At 47.0% G+C, this 19992-nt stretch overlaps 1 protein-coding gene across 2 annotated transcripts in view; it reads right to left on the bottom strand.

The window, feature by feature from the left end:
* Positions 1-19992, bottom strand: part of NGLY1 (N-glycanase 1) — a 45080-nt gene that overhangs the window by 18938 nt on the left and 6150 nt on the right. For both annotated transcript variants that reach the window (XM_090046502.1, XM_090046501.1), the window contains exon 4: positions 5044-5200. In XM_090046502.1, coding sequence (XP_089902628.1) covers positions 5044-5200 — 157 coding nt within the window. The remainder of the gene's footprint in view (positions 1-5043; positions 5201-19992) is intronic.

Raw genomic sequence — 19992 nt, 5'->3', positions numbered from 1 at the left:
ACAGAGGAGACAGAGCAGCCCACAGCAGCATGAGCTCTGGGTGGCTGCAGCAGGGAACTGCCAGCTGTGGGAAAGGGAGGGGCTGCTTTCCCCTGTGCTGAGGAACAGTCCTGCTGCGGAGCTGTCCCAGCCCTGCTGCATGCCCAGGGGGCAGCAGGATGTGTCACAGGTGGGCAGTGCGGGGCTGGCAGGTTAGGGCTGTGCACAGGTTCTCACTTATCTGCTCTGGTAGGGGTGAGTCCAGACTGCACGTAGGGCACACTGGGGCTGCATACTGTTGGCAGTGGCAGGGAGGTACCGGAAGGTGTGTGGGTTCTGGGCTGTTGCAGGGTGGGGACGGGTGCTGACTGGCTCGGGGAGGGTGTCCATGCAGGGGGCTCCCATGCACACGCCAGCATACCCACAAACCCTCCCCCATAAACCTCACAACTGCAACCTCCCCCCCCACACAGTCACATACTCCACAAATACCACCTGCTCCCACCCACACCACAAATCCCACACAGATACCTGTATGCCTCTGGGAGGAGTCCCACTCACTATGTGCACACACCTCACCACACACCTCACACCCATCCCCCTCCACACACTCCACAAACCCCGCAATAGCCACCCACCCACACACAGCCCCACACCATCCCCTACACACACATCCCCCCACAAACACTATATCCACCCCAACACTCCTCTACAATATACAAGAGTAAGACCTCATTTTGAGCTATTATGCCACCACCTCTATATACACCACACAAATGCACACAAATCGGGACAAAAATATTTGTTAAAATAAAATTAAAATATGTTACTGTCAATGTTTGATTTTTAGTATACAATTAGTTTTTTTTCCAGTTCCAAGATGGCAAACCCCCTTCCCAAAAGGAGTACTTCTGGGGGCAAGAAGAGGGACTTCTAGTGGCAAAGGTAAGGGGTTAGGGGTGGGGCTTCTGGTCCCAAGATGGCAACCAGGGGGTAGGGCACCTGTCAAAGGATGGGGCTACCCTTGTGGCCCTCAACAGCTCACCAAAACTCATTATGTGGCCCTGCACCCAAAATAATTGTCTGCCCCGACACAGAGGCTAGGGACAGAAATTACATATAAACTGGAATAAGTGATAAGAAACCAGTTCAGATCTGTAACAAAGGAAGTTCAGTGCACATAAACTGCTTTCAAAATGGCCTAAACCAATTTAAGATAAACCTGGATGAATAATAGTATCACACTTAACTGATTTAAGTTAAAATGGTTTATTGAACTTCTATCCCAGGTCTGCACCAGATTCATTTTAATTCTCAGTTCCCCAGCATCCCAGATGCTTTGCACCTCCCCTGCAAATCCCCCCCTCACAGGATGGGTGGGCTAGCCTTGGTCCAGCAGAGCAGAGGCATGCTCTAGCACCCCCCAGCTTCTGGCCTGAGCTATAGCACACGTATGGCTGCATTTCCAGAATCAAAAGTGAATGTTTGTTTACCTTTTTGTCAGTTAAATCTCTGCAGCTTAGACTAACCTGTGAAGATCGAATCAATTTCAGCCTTGGGCTTTTTGACTGTTTGTACTTAGCTAGAATTTCTGGTGCCATATCTTTATCATTTTCTTTTCCAGACACCTCCCCTATGTTTGAGTAGCAGACTCTTCTGTTCCATTTTCATGTGTATACACAGCAGGTGGAAGTGGTTTTCTTATATGATCACTATTACACCATCTGAAAACAGCTTCACTTTACCTTATTTGCTTTGATTTTCAAAATCCAATCTTGAGTCCCATCCCTTCTCTGACCTGTCTCCTTAGTGGTGTATTTAGAGTGGGATGACTGGAGCAGTCACCCTGGGCACCAACCTGGATGGATGGGAGTGGGAAAAAAAGGCTGCTGCTTCTGTGGATGGCAGTTGCCCCAGACATCTGACCATGTTGTTATGCCTGTACTCCTTGGAGCCTTCAGATTAAATCTAGACAGTCTAAGTCATATAGAGTGGGTTCATTTGAAAATCAGAAAGTTGTCCCAGGGCTAGAACCTGGTTAAGTGGCCTTCACAGTAGCTGGATACTTTTTCCTAAATAAGTCTTCTTCTTCAATTCATAAATGTTCTATGCAAAAATGGCTATTGCTCTTTTTCTCAACAGGACCATGTAACAGTTGCACACATTAAAGCATGGGTGGTTAACCTGAAGCACAGGTGTCATAAGTGGCACACAGCAGATCAGGGAGGAGACAGGCAACACAGCAGCACATACAGTAGGAAGCAGAAATCAGAGCAGGAGATCAGAAAAGGATCACAGGACAGGAAGGATAAAGCAGATGAAGAGATTGGGCAGGAAGCACAGGGTAGAGAGTAGAAAGCAGAGCAGCAGATTGAGCAGAGAAAGGGGATCAGAGTTGTACTGGGCAGGGTGCCGGGCATATCTGTGCCATGCCTGCCAAAAAGGGTGGCTTCCACTCCATCAAGACACAATATTTTGCTTGTAATTGCATTTACAGATTGGCCTAATGGTATTGTGGTATTTTTATAACAAAAACCCTGTATTAAAAACAAAGTTGTGCTGATTACTCAACATCCTGATTTAAAACAAAAACACCTAAAGTTGCAGATATGGACATGCTTATCCAGTTCTCTGCTATACCATCTAAACCTTGTTTTAATTGTTCTTGGACTCAACACTGGCTTGTTTCAGTGGTGCTCAGCCTCCAGCCTGCAGGGCTGTGTAATTGCATAGCCTCCAGGGCTACTCAGGAGTCTGGACATTTGGTGGCACGAGAGTGGTGGCAGCATTAATTGCAGTGGCTTCTGGTCCCATGACAATTAATGCTGCCTTTGTTCCAGATCCATGGGGTGCCCCACAGGTTGGATGATACAGTCCCACACACAGGGTGTGCAGGGTAGCACGGTGCATGTGCGTTGACCACATGCTAGATCAGGCCCATGGACTGCCCTGTCTGCAAAATCTGGCTTGTAGACTGGCCCTGTGCCACTCATGGCCTCAAGCTACATCAGGTGAAATTTAGGGTGGAGATTAGGAGGAACTTTCTGACTCTGAAAGCTGTCAAGCATTAAAGCAGGCTACCTACAGAAAGTGTAGAACTTCCATCCTTGGAAGTTTCCAAGAGCAGGTTAGACAGAAACTTGGTTGGGAAGGCTTAGTCAGAGATGATTCTGCTTTGAGAAGGGGGCTGACCTTGTGAGATCCCTTCCAATACTGCTTTCCAATGATCCATCCTGTAGGGTTGGAAAAGTTGAGCACCACTGGCCTAGCTCATAATATTCCGTGCATCACTACATCCCATCAAAGGCAGGGTGCCAGAATTATGAAGAGTATATCTGTTAAGCAAACCAAGGCTGGTATTTGAGACTGTCTTTTGATTTGAGCACTGTACAAATGAAACATTTACATTAATATTTGTACATAAATAAAACCTGCTGCTTTGTGCTGGACAGTTTGTGTCTCTTTTTCCATTCCTTTTCTCTCTAGCTTTCTGCCAAAGCTGAATGAGGTTATTACACTAAAAGGACACTTTTTCTTTCTGTTGGAGAACAGCAAATATAACAATGTTAATTTCTGAAAAGAAAACTGTTACTATTATGTGAATATTCTACTTCTGGTTCATAAAACAATTTTTCCATGAAAGGCACAAAATGCAAACAATGACAAATATGATCTAACCAAACAAGAAATTATTGTTTGGAAAGACCCAAATACCACAAAAGTTAGAAGCGCACACAATTATGGACAGTTTAAATTGCTTATTTAAACAGGATGTGGCCATAGGGAGTGGAGTCAAGCATTGCATTCTTGTTCAGAGGACTATAACTCTATCAGCATCATTTCCATGATAGTTCTGCAGGCCTACCCCTAACACCTCTGAAAGGAAACAGCTGCCAAAGTTTCGCATAGCCCTAGTCATTAGTACATTCCTTATTAATTTTTCTAATTGGCTAAAGAGGATGTTTTATAGCTTTTTTTCCATTGGTCTCCTAATTGTTAGCAAAATTTTAGATTCTTTGTCTTGATTTTTCTCTAAGTAGTTTCATACTTAAAATGCTTGTGTATGCTAAAAGCAACAAATTCAGGGCCTCCTCCTTACTTCTCACTATAACACCACCACAAACGTAAGCACAAAACTGATAAGCAAACAGTCCATCACATATTTACAGCCAAACTGCTCTCTTCCAAATGTACCAAAATTTCAAAAATCAAGAAGGCTCCAAAAGCTTTGACCATGCCCTCCACCTTCATCAGGCTGTGCAGTGGGAAGTTAATGGAAGGCATACGCTCTTAAGCAACTCAAATACTTTGAAAATCCCAGACTTAAGTGCCCAAACATGACCAGAAAATCCTAATTTAATGTTCTTATACATTTTTAAAATTTCTTGGCCCATGCATATACATTAAAAAATTGCTAACTTTCTTAATGTAGAGAAATGAAAATCCTATTTATTCCAGTGTTGTTGGAGGGTTTCATGTAGGGGGATCAAAGGACAGATGGACAACAATGAAATAAAAAAAAGAGCATGAAAAATAACGGAAATGAGAGAAAAAATATTCAAAATACAGAAATGAATTAACAAGAGACAGAAAAAGTAAAACAAGACAGAGGGTTAATAAATTCAAGAAATGCTCACGTGAACTGAACTTACGAAATCCCTCCAATCCCTATCTCATTGTATATAATATATTACTTTGTCTCAGCACTGTTAACACATGGATTTTGAATGCATATGATACGCTGGTAACTCAAGAGGTTAACCTGAGGGACAGAAGAAATATGATGCTCAAAACTTCATCTGGTATGATCCCAAAGAAAAGTAAACAAAAGGAAATTAGAACTTACTGTCAATTTCAAAGCAATTATCTTTTTTGACAAAGGTGGTAAACTCACTGAATCATGTGGATTACTAAATAAATTATGAATACCATCCTAACTTAAACCAAGTACTATCTATTTGCAGAAACATGCCTTAATGCTACCTTAAACAGAATGCACAGTATTCTCTAGATGTCTGACCCAATATTTCTAGTTTTACATAAATTGATAGTTCAAACTCTTACCTTTGTCAATTTTCCTGGCTTGCACTAGTTTTTCTTGGGCCTTCTCTTTCAACTCTTGCAAGGGAATAGAAGCCAATGCTTTCTTTTGGAGAGAGAGATTCTCATACACTAGTACATGCTGAGAATTTGATTGAAGTATTTGAAAGATCATTGTACCCTGTGAAACGCAAAAGTATTTCCACATAAACTGGATGATTTCAAATCTCTGATCTAGCTAAATGTAAATATAGTTGTACTAGCCAATTGCTCATCAAGAATAATAGGGGGTGGGCAGGGACAGAGGCCTGTGTCCCTTTCCCACCGCCTCGGGCTGGGGCTGTTCCCCCTCTCCCCTTCCTGTTCCCCTTCCTCCCCTCCTTGCCAGCTGTTGGGGGGGGGGGGGGCGGCGCTGGCCCCTGGCTCCAAAGAGCAGACCTGATGGGGTAAGGCCAGCACTGCTGGCCTCCCCTGCCCCCCCATCTCCTCCATTATTACGGCACTCCAGTCCCCATTGTCCCACTCTGCCTTCAAGGAGCAGGGGAGGGGGGTGAGGCCAGCTCCCCTCCTGCCCCTCAGTCCCCACTGTCACAGTGGTGCTCTGATGTCTGTCCCTGTCTGTGTAGGGCACTCTGACTGACTGCCAAGACAGCCAACCAGAGCGTGAATAAAGCGTTACAGGCAGACAGACACGCATAGGTTTTTATATTAGAGTATTAGTGTTGCTGGTCATGACTCCATACCGAAGACGTTTTGCTACTGTGGGTGCCTGCCACTTTAAGGCCCTGAGCAGGCTGTGAGGCAGCCTGCAGGAGACTGCAGAGCCAATCAGGAGGTCACATAACAACCAGCAGGCTGCCTGACTGGAGCTGGCCTGTAGAGCCTCAGCATAAGAGGAGGCCCTGGGGGGCAGAGCTGGCAGTTGTTGCTGCTGGAGTAACATATCGCCAGTCTGAGATGTGCTGCTCCCAGGTACATCTGGAGGCTCAGGGTAGGAACTATAGGAAAGGAGGAGATTCCTAGGGACCGAAACCCTGGTGAGAAGTCTGTGGGCCTAGGGAAGAGCAAGGCCAGCCTTGCAAAAGTCATGGGCCTACATGGGGGGTAGGCAAGCCCCTGATTAAAACTGGCAGGGGTGAGGCCAGGGGCTCAGGTGAGCCCAGCAAAGCAAATGGCTGCCTCATGTAAGATATCTGGGGCACCAGGCCAGCCCAGGAAAGGAGGGCTCTGTGGTGGGGCCCAAAGAGGGACGCCTGCTGAGTAGGGAGGTCAGCTGCTGCTACACTACTGCTAGGGATTCCTGACTGGTCAAAACCAGGGGGCCAGAGCCGAAAGGCTGAAGAGCAATTAAGTGCACCGTGAGGGGCAGGTCAGGGCTGTGGAGAACCATCTGGCATCCTAACTGGCACGGAAGCAGGGCCAGAGCCTAAAGAGGCTGAAGGCCCCTTTGATGGGGGGAACATCACTGCCTAAAAGAGGCTAGGCACTCAGCCGGCCAGCAAGCTGTAATGACAGAGGTGAAAGCACACCCTTCTGATAGGAAGTGTCTGATAAGGAGTCTGAGAAAGCTGGGGCCAGTGAGAAGGAGCTTTGAGAGTGAGACTGCAACAGTGAGTTGGGGCCAGGAGAGAGAGCCCAGGAGCCCATAGGGCAGGTAGGCCTACATTGGTCCTGGGGAATGATCTAAAAGTACACCCTGCTGGGGAGTATGGGGGCTGGTGGGGCTGCTTGTGGAAGGGCAGTCCTTAGGAAATGCTATACCAGTGCCTCACTAGTGAACAGCAAATATAGGGTGCTGCAAAGCCTCAGTGGGGTGACCCTGTGGACAGGAAAGGCTAGGAGACCATACCTTGAGTAAAAAGCAACAGACTTGGGCAACAACATGGAGGCTAGGGAGGTCTGACACCAAAAGCCTGAGTGAGGCTGGAACAAGACCACAGAGGCCAGGAGGGCTTGATGCCCAAGGCCTAAACCAGAGGGAGGCCAAGAGTGAGGTCCAGGTATGCCTATAGGTGCCTGAGGCCCGAGTAGGCTGTAGGCTGAGTGGGTCTGGGCACATCTACAGACACCTGAGGCTCACAGGGCGTAAGGGCTCACAGCCCCAGTGAGGAGGTGGAATAGTGACCCTAGTGAGGGATAGAGTGTAGGGGGCTAGAAGCCCAATAAGAGGCACAGAGTACGTGTGTGAGTCGAGACCCCAGTCTTGCAGCCAAGGTAAGTCTCCGGATGTCTGAGGCCAAGTTTGGGCCTGAGGCTGAATGTGGCCCAGCAGTGGGGCCAGGGGAGTAACAGTGGATAGTCTGAGCCAGTGGCCTAGTGCAGCCCAGCAATGGGGCTAGGGGAGTTAGGAGTAATTTGAATGCCATCTGCAAGGCAGGAACATGGTAAAGGGGAGGCTGGAACCATGTACAACACCCTAGGCACTGGGGCATTAAATGGGAAGCCTCTTGTATTTTACACCTAGTATTATTATATCAAAGCATGGAGGGTGAATTAGGGCAAACTGCCCAAGACAGGTGGGTGGGCCGGTACTCTGACTGGCACCGAGACAGCCCCCTGTCACAGTTACAGATTTCAGTTAAGAGGAATTTTAAACTTCTTTTTGTAAAGATCTCCATTAAACCCCAATATAACATGTAACATATGAGCATTATTTTCATGATGCTTCAGTTGAACCATTAAGTGATTCAGAAATCACCTCTGCAGGGCAAATCTTTACTGGATTGTCTCATTTTTGTTTTGCTCCATTAGTAAGAAACTGAACATAAGCAGACCCAGGGATCTCTCTATGTGTACATTATGGCTTCTCTTGTGCCAATTCCTAGATTACTGGCTAAACGTAAATAGGGTTTGCTTGTAGAGCACTTTACAACTTTTCAGCTACAATGGCAAATTTCTGTGCCAAGCAGATATGTCAGCAGATTTACTATGTCACAAACAATAGCAGGAGAGTGAAAGAAACTGAAATACAAGGCATTTTGTACCCAGGAGACCATTCCCAGAGTTTGGAGGAAAAAGACAAGTACAAATTTCACTGCTGTTTATATTCCCATGCAATATACTACTTTTATTACTGAACACAAGTCCAGAAAGCAGCCAGGGAAATATTCCTTCCTTATAAGTGCTGAAGTCTGTAGTTAAGGTTTGCTGACCCTTCCCAGTATAAGACCCTAAACACTAGACTGCCAATTTGAGAGACTGGTTGTATTCCCAGCTCTGCAGAGTGACATGGAAAAAATCCCTAGGGCTATAAGCAGATGTTGCTTTCGTCCCAGGATCTTACCCCAGGACAAAGTACAAACATCCAGATGTCCATGTCTGCTGTCCTAGGATAAATCCTAAAAAGGTTCACAGGATAAGAAATACTAACAGTTTAACCCAGGACTGCATCATTGAATCAGTGGCCAAAAAGCAAAAGCAGCCATGCATTCAGCTGCTCTAATCACCCTGAGTAAAAGGGTGATGTACATACATACCAGTCCTGGAATATTTTTGTTCCAGGACGCACAAATTGTACCCATGTTTAGGGACAAATGCAATGTCTGTCCTTCACCTAAATCTGTATTTGGTTTTCCTGTCACTAAAATGGGGATGGTAAAGTGCTCTGCACTGACAAATGAACTATAGAAAAGCCAGGTCGTTATCATGATTATCATTAATTTATCATTTATGGAGTGGAAGTTTACCAAGTCAAGTATCTACCTCAGGTGAATGTTTTATGAAAGTTTCATGAAAAAATGGTTCTATTTTTTCCAGGGGAAAAAAAAAATCACACTGTTTTGATCATCTTGAAGGAATTGGGTTAAAAATCTTATTTGAGGTGTTCTATTACCTCCTGTGCTGTGAAGTTGGGACATGTAATTTAGAAAGGAGGTTGCCTTGATATCACGGACATGACTGACTTTTCACAGTGAAACATGCTTGATTTGGCCTGGATGTTTGCATACTTGATGGATATTTGTTACAGCCTGGTTGCCAAATGCTCTAAGGCTGTTAGAGTCTGGTTGCTAAATAGCCAGAGGGGCATTAATAATTCCACATTTGGCATGTGACTCAAATGCACTGGGGTACAGAAGTGGCATGCACTGTGGAATAAAAGATTTAGGACTACACACCAAACGAAGGATAAAAGGAAGTACTGAATAACTCCTTGTTCACTGAATGAGCTGGGGGGGGGATCTGTAGTATACAGTCCTTAATTAAATATGAATCAAGGCACATATATGAGATAGCTAAATCAAGGTTTCAAGGACAACCCGAAGCCCAGGTTTTCCTAACTCTGGAACATCACAGTTGCAGTATCAATCAGTTTTTTAACACATGTAATATAAATATAAAACTAAGTTAGAAAACTGCTTGCATAACAATTCCAGGCACAGACCCTAAATCCCTAACATAACTTCCACCCACCACCTAGCACAAGGCTGCTTTTTAGCTAGGATAACCAAACCTTGTTTAGTTTAGTTTACTTTTTAATTGCTATGAATTTCAATCCCCTCTCACAGCCAGAAATAGTCCAGGATTCCTGGTTTCCAATAATCTACTGCTGAATTGGATATATTTGCGTAAGTCACTTGGAAAACGTGCATCTAGTGGCTAATCTATACAGCAGATAGCATTTGCTATCATGGTTGAAGGGATGGAGAGTCTCTTTCTAAAAGGTAAAGGTGCAAAATCCTACACCTGATCTATGCAGGAGGATGGTATTATTGGCAAGTGGCTCCCACAGAGACATCTTTTAAATAGATGCTGTATTCAAAATAGTGCTAATTTATTAGTTATAGGCAGACTCATCAAAATGTATGCATTTCACATTTCAGTCATTTGTACCATATTTTTTGCTTGTGAGTAGTCAATATTTGCTGCAGCTCTGTCATAGCTCTGAAATTAAGAGCTTTGCCAATCATTAGGGGTTCCTCTAGATAAATGCTCCAGTTCAGTTCCTGCAGTCAACCCAAATGGCAACTATAACCTTTGCACACACTGCATATATTAGCAGGTCTGAATGTTGAAAAGCATATTTCACGCTGGCAGGTTGGGAGACTTGGAGTGTAACAAGAGGATCTGTCTGTGGAACACAGCTATTCTTGACTGTATTCAGTTTCTGCTAGTCCTAAGAGACTCCTACATGAAATTACGTAGAATAGGTGATGGCAGATCTCCTTCACAGAGATTCCCTTTACATGATGGTTTATGTTGTTATAGGTAAACACGGGGGTTAATTTTCAATAGGTTTTTTGGACACTTTTAAAGAACAATAACACATTATAAGCACAAAGCACTTACTGAGGCACATCATGGCATCTCACATCTTTTGGGAAGCTCATCCACAGCTGGATAGTAGGACTGTGTGAAATGGCTATGTCTTGTTTCGATTTCGAATTCATCCATTTTGGAGGACAGTGATTTGTTTCTGTGTTTTGGATCACTGTTCTGTTTTGATTCAGCTGAATCTGTTCTGAAGTTTTGATCATAGGCTATAATGGGGAACCACTAAAATACCTATAACTTTGTCATTTCATGCATGATTTGGATGAAAATTGCAGGCATAGTAGCCCCTTCTGAGGCTATGAAGCCTGACAGATTTCAAGGAGATAGGTGCAGCAGTTTCTGGGAAACTGCACCTCAAACTGTTCAAAGCAAAACTCATGACACTTGTGTTACTGTGTGTGTTAAGGTGAAGTGGGATGAAACCAGCAGGGATGGTAGCCTGTAACAGGGGACTTCCCAGTGGTGGTTAGATCTCCACCTGCTCACCTGTTTCTGGGCCAACTGCCCACTTGTCTCTCCTGTCACACCTTGATGGAAAACTGATTCAGATGTTTCCCAGGTGGGAGGCTGTCCATTTAGGTGTCTTGGAGTTGATATCCATTCTGTAGCTCTGTACCTCCCCTTACGCTGTGGTCCATGTCTCGCATACTGCATCCTTCACCCTTTCCAGCTGTGGTCCCCCCTCCGGGACCTTTGGTTCCCCCTTAGGCCCTGGCCCTGCCTTCAGGCTTGTCGGATTCCCAAGCCTCTTGTTCTGGGCATTCCTTGTGGTGGGCCCCTGGCCCTTTGACCCCACTTTGGGTCCTGGGCCCAGTCGAGGGTACCTTTTATTATAGATATCTTTTATTAGACTGTCACGGAGTGGGTGCAGGGGCGGCCGTGATCCCGCTAGTACCCCCTGCTGTGTCTAGTTAGGTGATTCAGCACCCTCAACTCGCCCGCCACGTCTTTGATGTTCTAAGTTCAGTAAGGGAGGCTGCCTCGTCTTGCCTTGGACACTACTCTGTACCATGCCCCGTTCCGATTGGGGTGCCCCAGTGCACCCCTGCCTTATGGGCGATGCGTGCCTCCAACCTCCCAGTTAGCACACCCCAAGCCTCGCAGTTCTTTGTGGATGATATCTGGTCCTTCTGTCTCCCTGCGCCCTGCCTAGCGCTTCTGGGTTAGCCTCACAACCAGCACCCCTTTGTCTGGCGCCTCTGGGTTTGTCTTGCCCAGGCTATGCCCCACTAGAGCCTGTCTTACTCTTTCTATGCACCTCGCCCCCTTGCCCTCGCCGCCCTCTCTCTGGGGCCCTCGCCCTCGCCGGGGCCTACACTGCGCCCCTCCCCCTCGCCGCCCTCTCCGGGGCTCTACCCCCGCGCTTCCCGTGGTCATTGCCCTCTCTGGGGGCTCGCTCGCCCGTTTCCTGTGCTTGGGGCTCAGGTGGCCACAGCCGTGCCTGGCCCCTTGACCCTTTCCTGGGTCACTTGCCCCGCTGGGCAAAATACCGCCCTCACAGGCTGGGGTCCGAAACCCCGCACACCGCGCCTCTCCGGCGCCAACAGCTGTGCCCCACTGGCACCACTCGCTGTGCCACTGCTGGGCACCCAGGACCCCCAAGTTATTGGGGAGCTCCCATGAGGCCTCCTCACACCCCTACAGCCTCACCCAGTCCTCCGGTTTAATGATAACTGAATCGGGAGCCAAACGGCTATAACTCAAACATCAGAAGCCTACCGGCTTACAACACAATCATAAGCCCCGAGCTTATAAACCCAGCTCCGCTCAATGCTGGCTCTCTCTCATACCTCTATCCGGGTTCTCTCCCTCCCCCCTCGCATCATTGCAGCCAGTCAGACCGCCACCATTGACTCTGCTGCTCAGCTCTCCCACAAAGCTCCTGCTCCCACAGCTGCCAGAGGGGAACTGCTAGCTAAGCTCCGGCCTGGGCTGTTTATAAAGGTCTGGCCCTGCCCTCTCCTGGTCACATGACCTGCCTGGTTGCCCCAGCAACCGGCACCTGGGCTGCCCTGGAAATTGGTAGCTAAGCCTGCATCACCCTCCTTAGTAGCGAGCACCCTAGTGCTCCGCTACATAGACCAACTGAATAGTTGGAGAAATATATGTTAGCAAGCTTTCCAGGTTAAAAACCCTCCATCAGGCTAAAGAAGCATCTAGGTGGTGCGTGTGTTTTCTTCCTGGTTGGAAGTTATAGTAAAGAAGCCAGAGGCTGGTATGCACTGTAGGCAAGAAAGCCAGCCAATGAAAATGTAAATTGAGGAGTCAGGGGGTGAGGGACAGGCTCGGAGGGGGGAAGGGGGATGTAGCAGGTAAAAGTGGAGGGGTACCTGGAGAGTCAGATGTCTGGCAGGTTGTAGTTTGTCATAAATCCAATGTCTATATTGAGTCCATGAGTTTCTGTATCTAGGAGGCTGATGAAGTGCAGTTCATAGGCTCATCTGTGAAAAGTGGTTTGTAAATTCAAACAAGCACCAAACCTTGCTAACCTCATCACCAGAAGCCAACTTCCTACAGCCCAAAACACACCGAATGGATCCAGACCATGCTATGACAAGACATGCAAAACCTCCCAATGTACTAATCCAATCTATTACAGACAAGAATACGCAACTACCTGTGGGGTCACATTTCTTACAAGGAAGACACTCTGTCTGCAGTATCTCAGGCCTGATCCTCAAAGGGAATTTACAAATCACTTTTTATGGATGAGCCTATGAATTTCACTTCATCAACCTACTGGATACAGAAACTCATGGACTCAATATAGACATTGGATTTATGACATGCTATAACCTGCCCAACATCTGACTCCCCAGGTACCTCTCCACTTTTACCTGCTACATCTCCCTTCCCCTCCCAGACTGTTCATCACCCCTTGACACCTCAATTTCCATTTTCACTGACTGCCTTTCTTGCCTGCACTGTATTCCAGCCTCTGGCTTCTTGTCTATTTATTGTATCCAGAAAGAAAAGACGACCTTCCCAGTGTGGGGGAGATCTCGGCCCACCCACCTATCCCTCTTTCAGCTGCCATGCCTTGATGGAAAACTGATTCAGATGTTTCCCAGGCAGGAGGCTGCCCATTTAGGCCCCTGATATCTAGGGGTGACATGCATGTGTTCTGCAGCTCCATACCACCCTTAACATTGCAGCCTATGCCTCGCAGACGACATCCTAGGTAGCTAAGCTCACCGGGAGCCTCACAACTCCACTGCAACCAGCAAGCCTCAGGCCTCACAAAGATTTTACAGGTCTGGGCTTTCCTTAGGCAGGACTGTGTGCGCGTGTGGTGGCTGGAAAGGCGCCTCCCTACCCACTCGCCTTTCATTAGGGAGGTTTGCGGTCCTGGAATTTCTTGAGGGCTGCAGCACCACTGGCATTCCTACCAGGTCTCCCAACCCTGGCACGGTGCAGTTTTAGATCATGCCCAGGACCTGGGGCCTCCTCCTTCCCCACTGCCCCAGCACATACCTCCAAGTCTGTCCTGGCACGGGAGCTTAGCAGAGAAATGTTCTTCCCCCGCTGGCTGGTTATATAGTGAGTGTCACCCTCCAGCTCTGAGAGCAGGGCATTAAATGGTTTAAAAAAAGAAATAAAAAAGGAAATGGGTACGGATAGAGTGAGGAGGGGGCACTCACTCCATCTGCATGTGGAGCTTGGGGAACCCCAGCAGCAGCAGGTTCACCTTCAAGAACACCACCTGCTCCACTAAACCACAATCCAACCAGGTGTGGTGGGGTCTGACAACATCCCCAGCAATGCTGAACACCCTCTCACTCGGAACACTGGCTGGGGGACAGGACAGGTGTTCCTGGGCAACCATGGCCAGATCCTGCCACATCTGGTACTGGATCGCAATGGATCCAACTGTTTCTTGATGCCTTCCTTCAGCTGCTTCACCAGTGCTTGCACCTGTGGTGACAGTGGCTTGCCCATACAGTAACATTGATCCCCTGGAACTTCTCCATTTGGTTATGAAGCTCCCTCACTATGGGGATCACCTGGCTAAGGAGAGCATCACTAGTGCTGAGGCTCTCAGTGGCCTTAAGGAATGGCTTCAGGATCACCAAGATCTGGGAGATGTTATCCCACTCTGTTTTGTTAAGGGGGGCATTGATCCAAATCTCCCTGAGTAAGGCCATCTCATGGATAGCCTTCTGTTGCTCCACCAGCCTTTCAAGCATCAGCTATGTGGAATTCCATCGAATCTCCATATCCAGCATGATTTTGTGCTGTGGGATGCTTAGCTCTGTCTGTTTGTCCTGCAGCATCTTGCCCACTTGATGCTCCAGTGGAAGCAGCCCGCCACCTTCCTGCATTTTGAAATAAGCTGGCTGGTCATGGTAGTGATGGAACTGTCACTGGCAGCCCTGTCCCCCCTCCAAGGTGTCCTTGACTATGAAGTGGAACATAATCAGACTTGCATTTCTAAGGATGTGTATGATACCACACAGGCGCTAGTAACAGCTCTAAAAGCAGGTGCAGTCTACAGTAAGGCCAGGTAGCCCTATAGCTGAAGTACAAAGAGTTTGCTGGCCGTGGTCCTTTGTAGTCCTAACGAACAGGTCTTGCATACTTTTATCTCCTTGAGAGAGAATTTAAAATAAAGATCAATTTTTTCCCTTACACCTAAAGTAAACCAGAGTGTTAGAAGCATCATGACTTAGCTCATTCCTGCTGGGGACTCTGACCTGGCTATCATGCCCCTTGGCAGGAGTCGACAACCTATAGCCTGCAGGTTAGATCTAGCCCATTAATTTAACGGATCTAGCCCAAAGCAGCTCAGGAAATCAGAAGCTGGCTCCAGCCACAGCAATGAAGGAGTCCTATCACCTGCCACATTTTTTATATTTTCTGCTGCACCAGGAATAGCATCCTTGGGGTCCTAATGCCTGCCTTCTGCTATCTAATTCCTCTGCAGCATTTGCTGATTGCTGTGGGCTGGAGGGGTGTGGCTTGCAGTGAGGGCTGGGTCACAAGTAGCGGCTGGTGGTAGAAAAAGGCTGCTTGTTCTATGGTTTATAGAATACTCTTAAGTTTTGGGAACCTACAGCTTGTTCATGACCATTAACTGACAGAGGAGGATTCATGCTAAATATTGAACACAGAGATACTCCCACCATTCTGTTTTACTACTCTGCTGTATGTAAATTTTAGAGCAAGGGCACTGAGCTCAATAAACTCCTAGGCCAGATGTGCAGGCATGTGTGGTTTGTGGTGCTTTGCAGTGCCACAAACTGCACGTGTTGCATGTTAACCCATGTGTGGCATGCAGCGCTGGGGCAAAATTTGCTACAGGATTTCCTGGTAACAAAAAACCCAAACAAAAACAAAAAACCCAGAAGAAAAAGTGGTGTAAATCATGCTGAATTGGCATGCACCAGGACATAAGCAGCTCAGGGTGCCTAGGTGGCAGGATCAATTGATCACTAGAGCGCAGTGTGCCTTGAGATGGGGGAGCAGGCCATTAACTGAGGCACTTGGAACCCCCATGCTGAGGCACACAGTTCCCCAGCCTGCAGGTGAGTGGCTGGCTGGGACACGGGGTGCCTCACTGCAGGGGCTCTGCAGCATGCAGAGATGGGGAAGCAGGAAGCCCTGGGTTGCCTGCTCCTCCATCCTCACTCCCTGGCTGGCTGGGGCACAGAGTGTCTGTGTGGAAGATGCCTGCCAGCTAGCCCCACACTGAAGCATCCTGTGCCCTAGCCAGTTCCCTCCCACTCCCCCACAGCACGTGGAGCAGGATAATGTGTCTCACTGCAAAGTGCATGGGCAAGGGTGTGCACTCTGGCACAAAGTTGCACTGCTACTATTTTTGGTGCAAATGCATGTCCCTGGTCATGTGCACATAGCCCTAGAGTTTTTTCAATAGCCTCTTTTGGCTTTTTGGTAAGAAGGCTACAAAAAGGCCTAGGGCCGGGTGGCAGAGGCTGGAATCCATCCACAAGACATGATATTTCATTCCTTGTTCTCCACAGAAAAGGATCAATGCTGAGCTGACTTGCCTAAAAATGGCCATATTACTTTATCCACATTAGCTTTGCTTGCCAAGCAGCAACCTTGTTGCAGGACATTTACAGCCCTCCTCTCAGGGCCACAAAAAAAATATAACATGGCAACCACCCATAATAAATTCAATTTACAATGTACATATTAATATTGAACAAAAAATAAATACATTTTGGAGACAGATATATTTATAAGATTAATTATATGCTAAAATAAGGTCTTCTGAGCTAAGGCTCAAAATCTATGGACAGATGTTGAGCCCTGAGCCAGCATGGTGGCAGGAGGGCAACTGGGTGAGCTGGAAGTCAAAGGCAGCAGGGATGGTGCACAGGGCGCTGGAAGCCTGGGCAGGCTTGGGGAAGTGCAGGCTTGGCGGTCTTCCAAAGCCCCTTGCACCATCCCTGCTGCTTTCTCTGGCCTTTATTTGGAGGGTCCCCTCATTCACTGTGGCACTACTGTATATCTATTGCTTCCTCTGGGCACTTGTACATGTGATGGTTGTCACGATGTACACATAACAAAAATGTAATTTGTGTGGCTTAATGGCATCACACATTATATTTGTGCCAGTTTTGTGGGGTTTAAATGATTTTGCATCATTGAAAACTAAACTACATCTGGGTGTAGTTTACTTTGCAGTGTTGCAAAGTGCTACGATACCTGTGGAGACCATCTTCCCTCTCTCCTATGGAGACCATCTGCGGGGGAGAGCTGCCAGCAGGCCAAGTAACCCCTGCGCTTTAGGAAGCCCAGGTCCTTCCCTCTGCAGCAGCAGTGCCTCCTGGTGCCACCCAGGCAGGCTGCTAGCAGGCTGGTGCTGCCCCAGCTCAGAGGCAGCACCTGGCTGGATCCAACTGTTTCCTGAGGCTGCTGGGGCTTCCAGTACCCTGTGCACTGTCCCCACCATCTTCCCACTACCTGGGACTGCCCAGAAACAGGCTGGCTTGCCTGCCCCTGGGGCAGTGCAGGGAGGTGGCAGGAGGGCAACTGGGTGTGCTGGAAGTCAAAGGCAGCAGGGATGGTGCACAGGGCGCTGGAAGCCTGGGCAGGCTCGGGGAAGTGCAGGCTTGGCGGTCTTCTAGAGCCCCTTGCACCATGCTGCTTTCTCTGGCCTCCAGCACACCCAGCTGCCCTCCTGCCACCTCCCTATGCTGCCCCAGAAGCAAGCCAGACCATTCCTGGGCAGTCCCAGGTGGCAGGGACAGTGCTCAGTGCGCTGGAAGCCCTGGCTGGCTCAGGGAACAGATGGATCTGCTAGGTGCTGCCTCCGAGCTAGGGCAGCACCTGCCCACTAGTAGCTCACCTAGGTGGTCCTGAGAGGTGCCACCACAGTGGAGAGAAGAACCAGGGCCCCATGCAGCTCAGGGGCTGCTTGGCTCACCAGCAGCTTGCCCCCTGGCCATGGAAGTGGTTGGCAAAAAAGGATCGGGTCCTTTGCTGCTTCTGCCCACCAGCAGCTTGCCCCCAGCCGTAAGCAGGCTACGGCTCTGACAAAAAAAACCCAACCCTCCCCCTCCCCCAAAACAAACAAAAAAGTATCAGGCTCCTTGCTGTAATGTGATGGAAAAATTGAGATACTGGGTTTCAACTGAAAACCCACTGTTTCAATTTAGGGGCATAAAATAAAACCTTGGGGATTAAACCCCTGTCATGTGTACAAGCACTCTCTCTGCTTATTTCTTTTGTGGCTCTGTAGGAAAGAAGAATGGTTTGAAGCAGGCTCCCCTTTCAATAAGGAGTAGGGGCACAGTGTGTTCCAGTGGGCTTCCAAGCAGGTAGTACTGCGGACATCTGTGGATGGCCTTCACCCAATAGCTACTCTTTGATCTAAAAGTTCCACTGTTGGCTCCTGCTCATAAGCATTCAACCTGATCATCTCCTGGTCTACAAGCATCAATGTAATAGTGAACAAAGACATTAAGCAAAATGGATCTACACACCACAAAGATGGAGGCAGTTCTGTCATCAGTGCTGTTCCATTAGACAATCTGCCATTCTACAGTTTGGTGAGGTACTCACACTGATAGCTGATTACTCAGAGATGACGATCAGCTAACAAATGTTTCGTGCCCACTCAGCCAGTGGCCGTGGATGCTCATGCAAGTGAACATCTTTCCAACCTTGATTCCAGAGAAAGTACAGCTCTTACATTCTAGGAACTATTTACACATTGACATGGGCTACTTAAGGGTTGATCTTTTCAGCTTTTATGTGCAGCTGGAATCTAATTTCATATCTATCCATAAAATGATATATTCCTAGTCCTATTTTTCCTAGATCTTCCTTAATTGTTCACTACAGGCTAGAAAGATTATTTCAGAGATTCTGAAATGGGCAGTTACACTGTGTCCCCTGTTTCTGGACCTGCAAGGCAAAAAACCCAAGGCACTAAGACCCTTTAATAAGGTCAACAGGCTACAATTCATACTACTCATGTCTGGCCTGTGTGAATATTCATACAGCATTTACTCACTAGAACTTCCCAAAGTGTTGTCACAGCATGTTCTGGGCACATGGCAGTCTTTTCTTTGATTGTTTCAAAATCCTAGTAAGTAAATTAGAAGGGATATTCCCCAGATGGTACAGGAAGGACCAGGTTTCCACTAAGAATGGGATTTAGGTTTTTCTCAAGCAAAGCAATGCACCATTAATTCAGATTTAGTATACTGTAAACTTTTGGCAAAAAATTAAACTGATTTGATATAATGCGAAAATGGATTTGTTCTGCACTGAAAACAGGAGCATTTAAATATGTTATTTGAATGTGGGGCACTAAATATCCTATTTCTGCTGAGTGAGTTAATAGCTACTGGAACTCTGGAGGTGTCCCTAGCAGTGCTATTATTTCTCTTTGCCATACTGAAGGAATCCCTGGCTGCTTGTAAAAGAGTTCTCATAGCATGCTTCTGGGAAGTTTTGATTTTTTGAGAAGTGCTCTATTACCTAAAAAAAAAAATTCCAGACTAACAAGTAATACCTTGAGCAGATAAATATCTCCTTGAGATATGGAGGATTCCTTGCCTCTTACAGTCAGAAGACCTCAAGCTATATTTCTCCAATCAGATGTGCTCAAGTTCATTATGCTGAGCACATCTGATTGGAGATGCTTGCACTTAAAAAGCTGTTAAAACCATGTAGCACATGTAATTTTCCAAGAGATTCTTGAAATCTGAACCATGCCAAGCCTCCTTGGTATTTTAGTGTTCTATGTGCTTCTTAGTTGCTAAAGGAAGCATCACAAGATGGTGCTTTCATTATTTCTCGTGCTTCCTTTTTTAAAAAAAGGACCAGAAAAAAACAAAAAAACTAAAATAATGTTGGCATTCCTCTCTCTCCAAAATACGTTGTAATAGCAAGGTCACAGTCTGAGCATCTTAAATCAGCTAGCAATATGTCAGATTTTCTTTACAATGCAAATATTACAAGAGCTCTACATTACAGGTAATAAAGTATTACAGACTAGATGGCTCATTTGGGATTGACAAGAACAATACTGTTTCCTCCTGACAAAATGACATGCACCATTAACTGTGTACATCATGGTTCTCATAATTCATGGGTTGTTGAACTAAATCATTGACTTTTAGTTGGAATTGAGTGCCTTGCTAGTGTGCCTATCAGGAAGATGCTGTGCTTTACAAATATGTGGGCATCTCTTCATTTTATACACCAGTTCAACACATTCAATAA

The sequence above is a fragment of the Crocodylus siamensis genome, chromosome 5, assembly GCF_052110815.1.
Source record: "Crocodylus siamensis isolate JL-2025a chromosome 5, ASM5211081v1, whole genome shotgun sequence".
Classification (NCBI taxonomy): Eukaryota; Metazoa; Chordata; order Crocodylia; family Crocodylidae; genus Crocodylus; species Crocodylus siamensis.
Note: the sequence above shows the minus strand (reverse complement) of the source record. Positions and strands in the feature narration are given on the sequence as shown.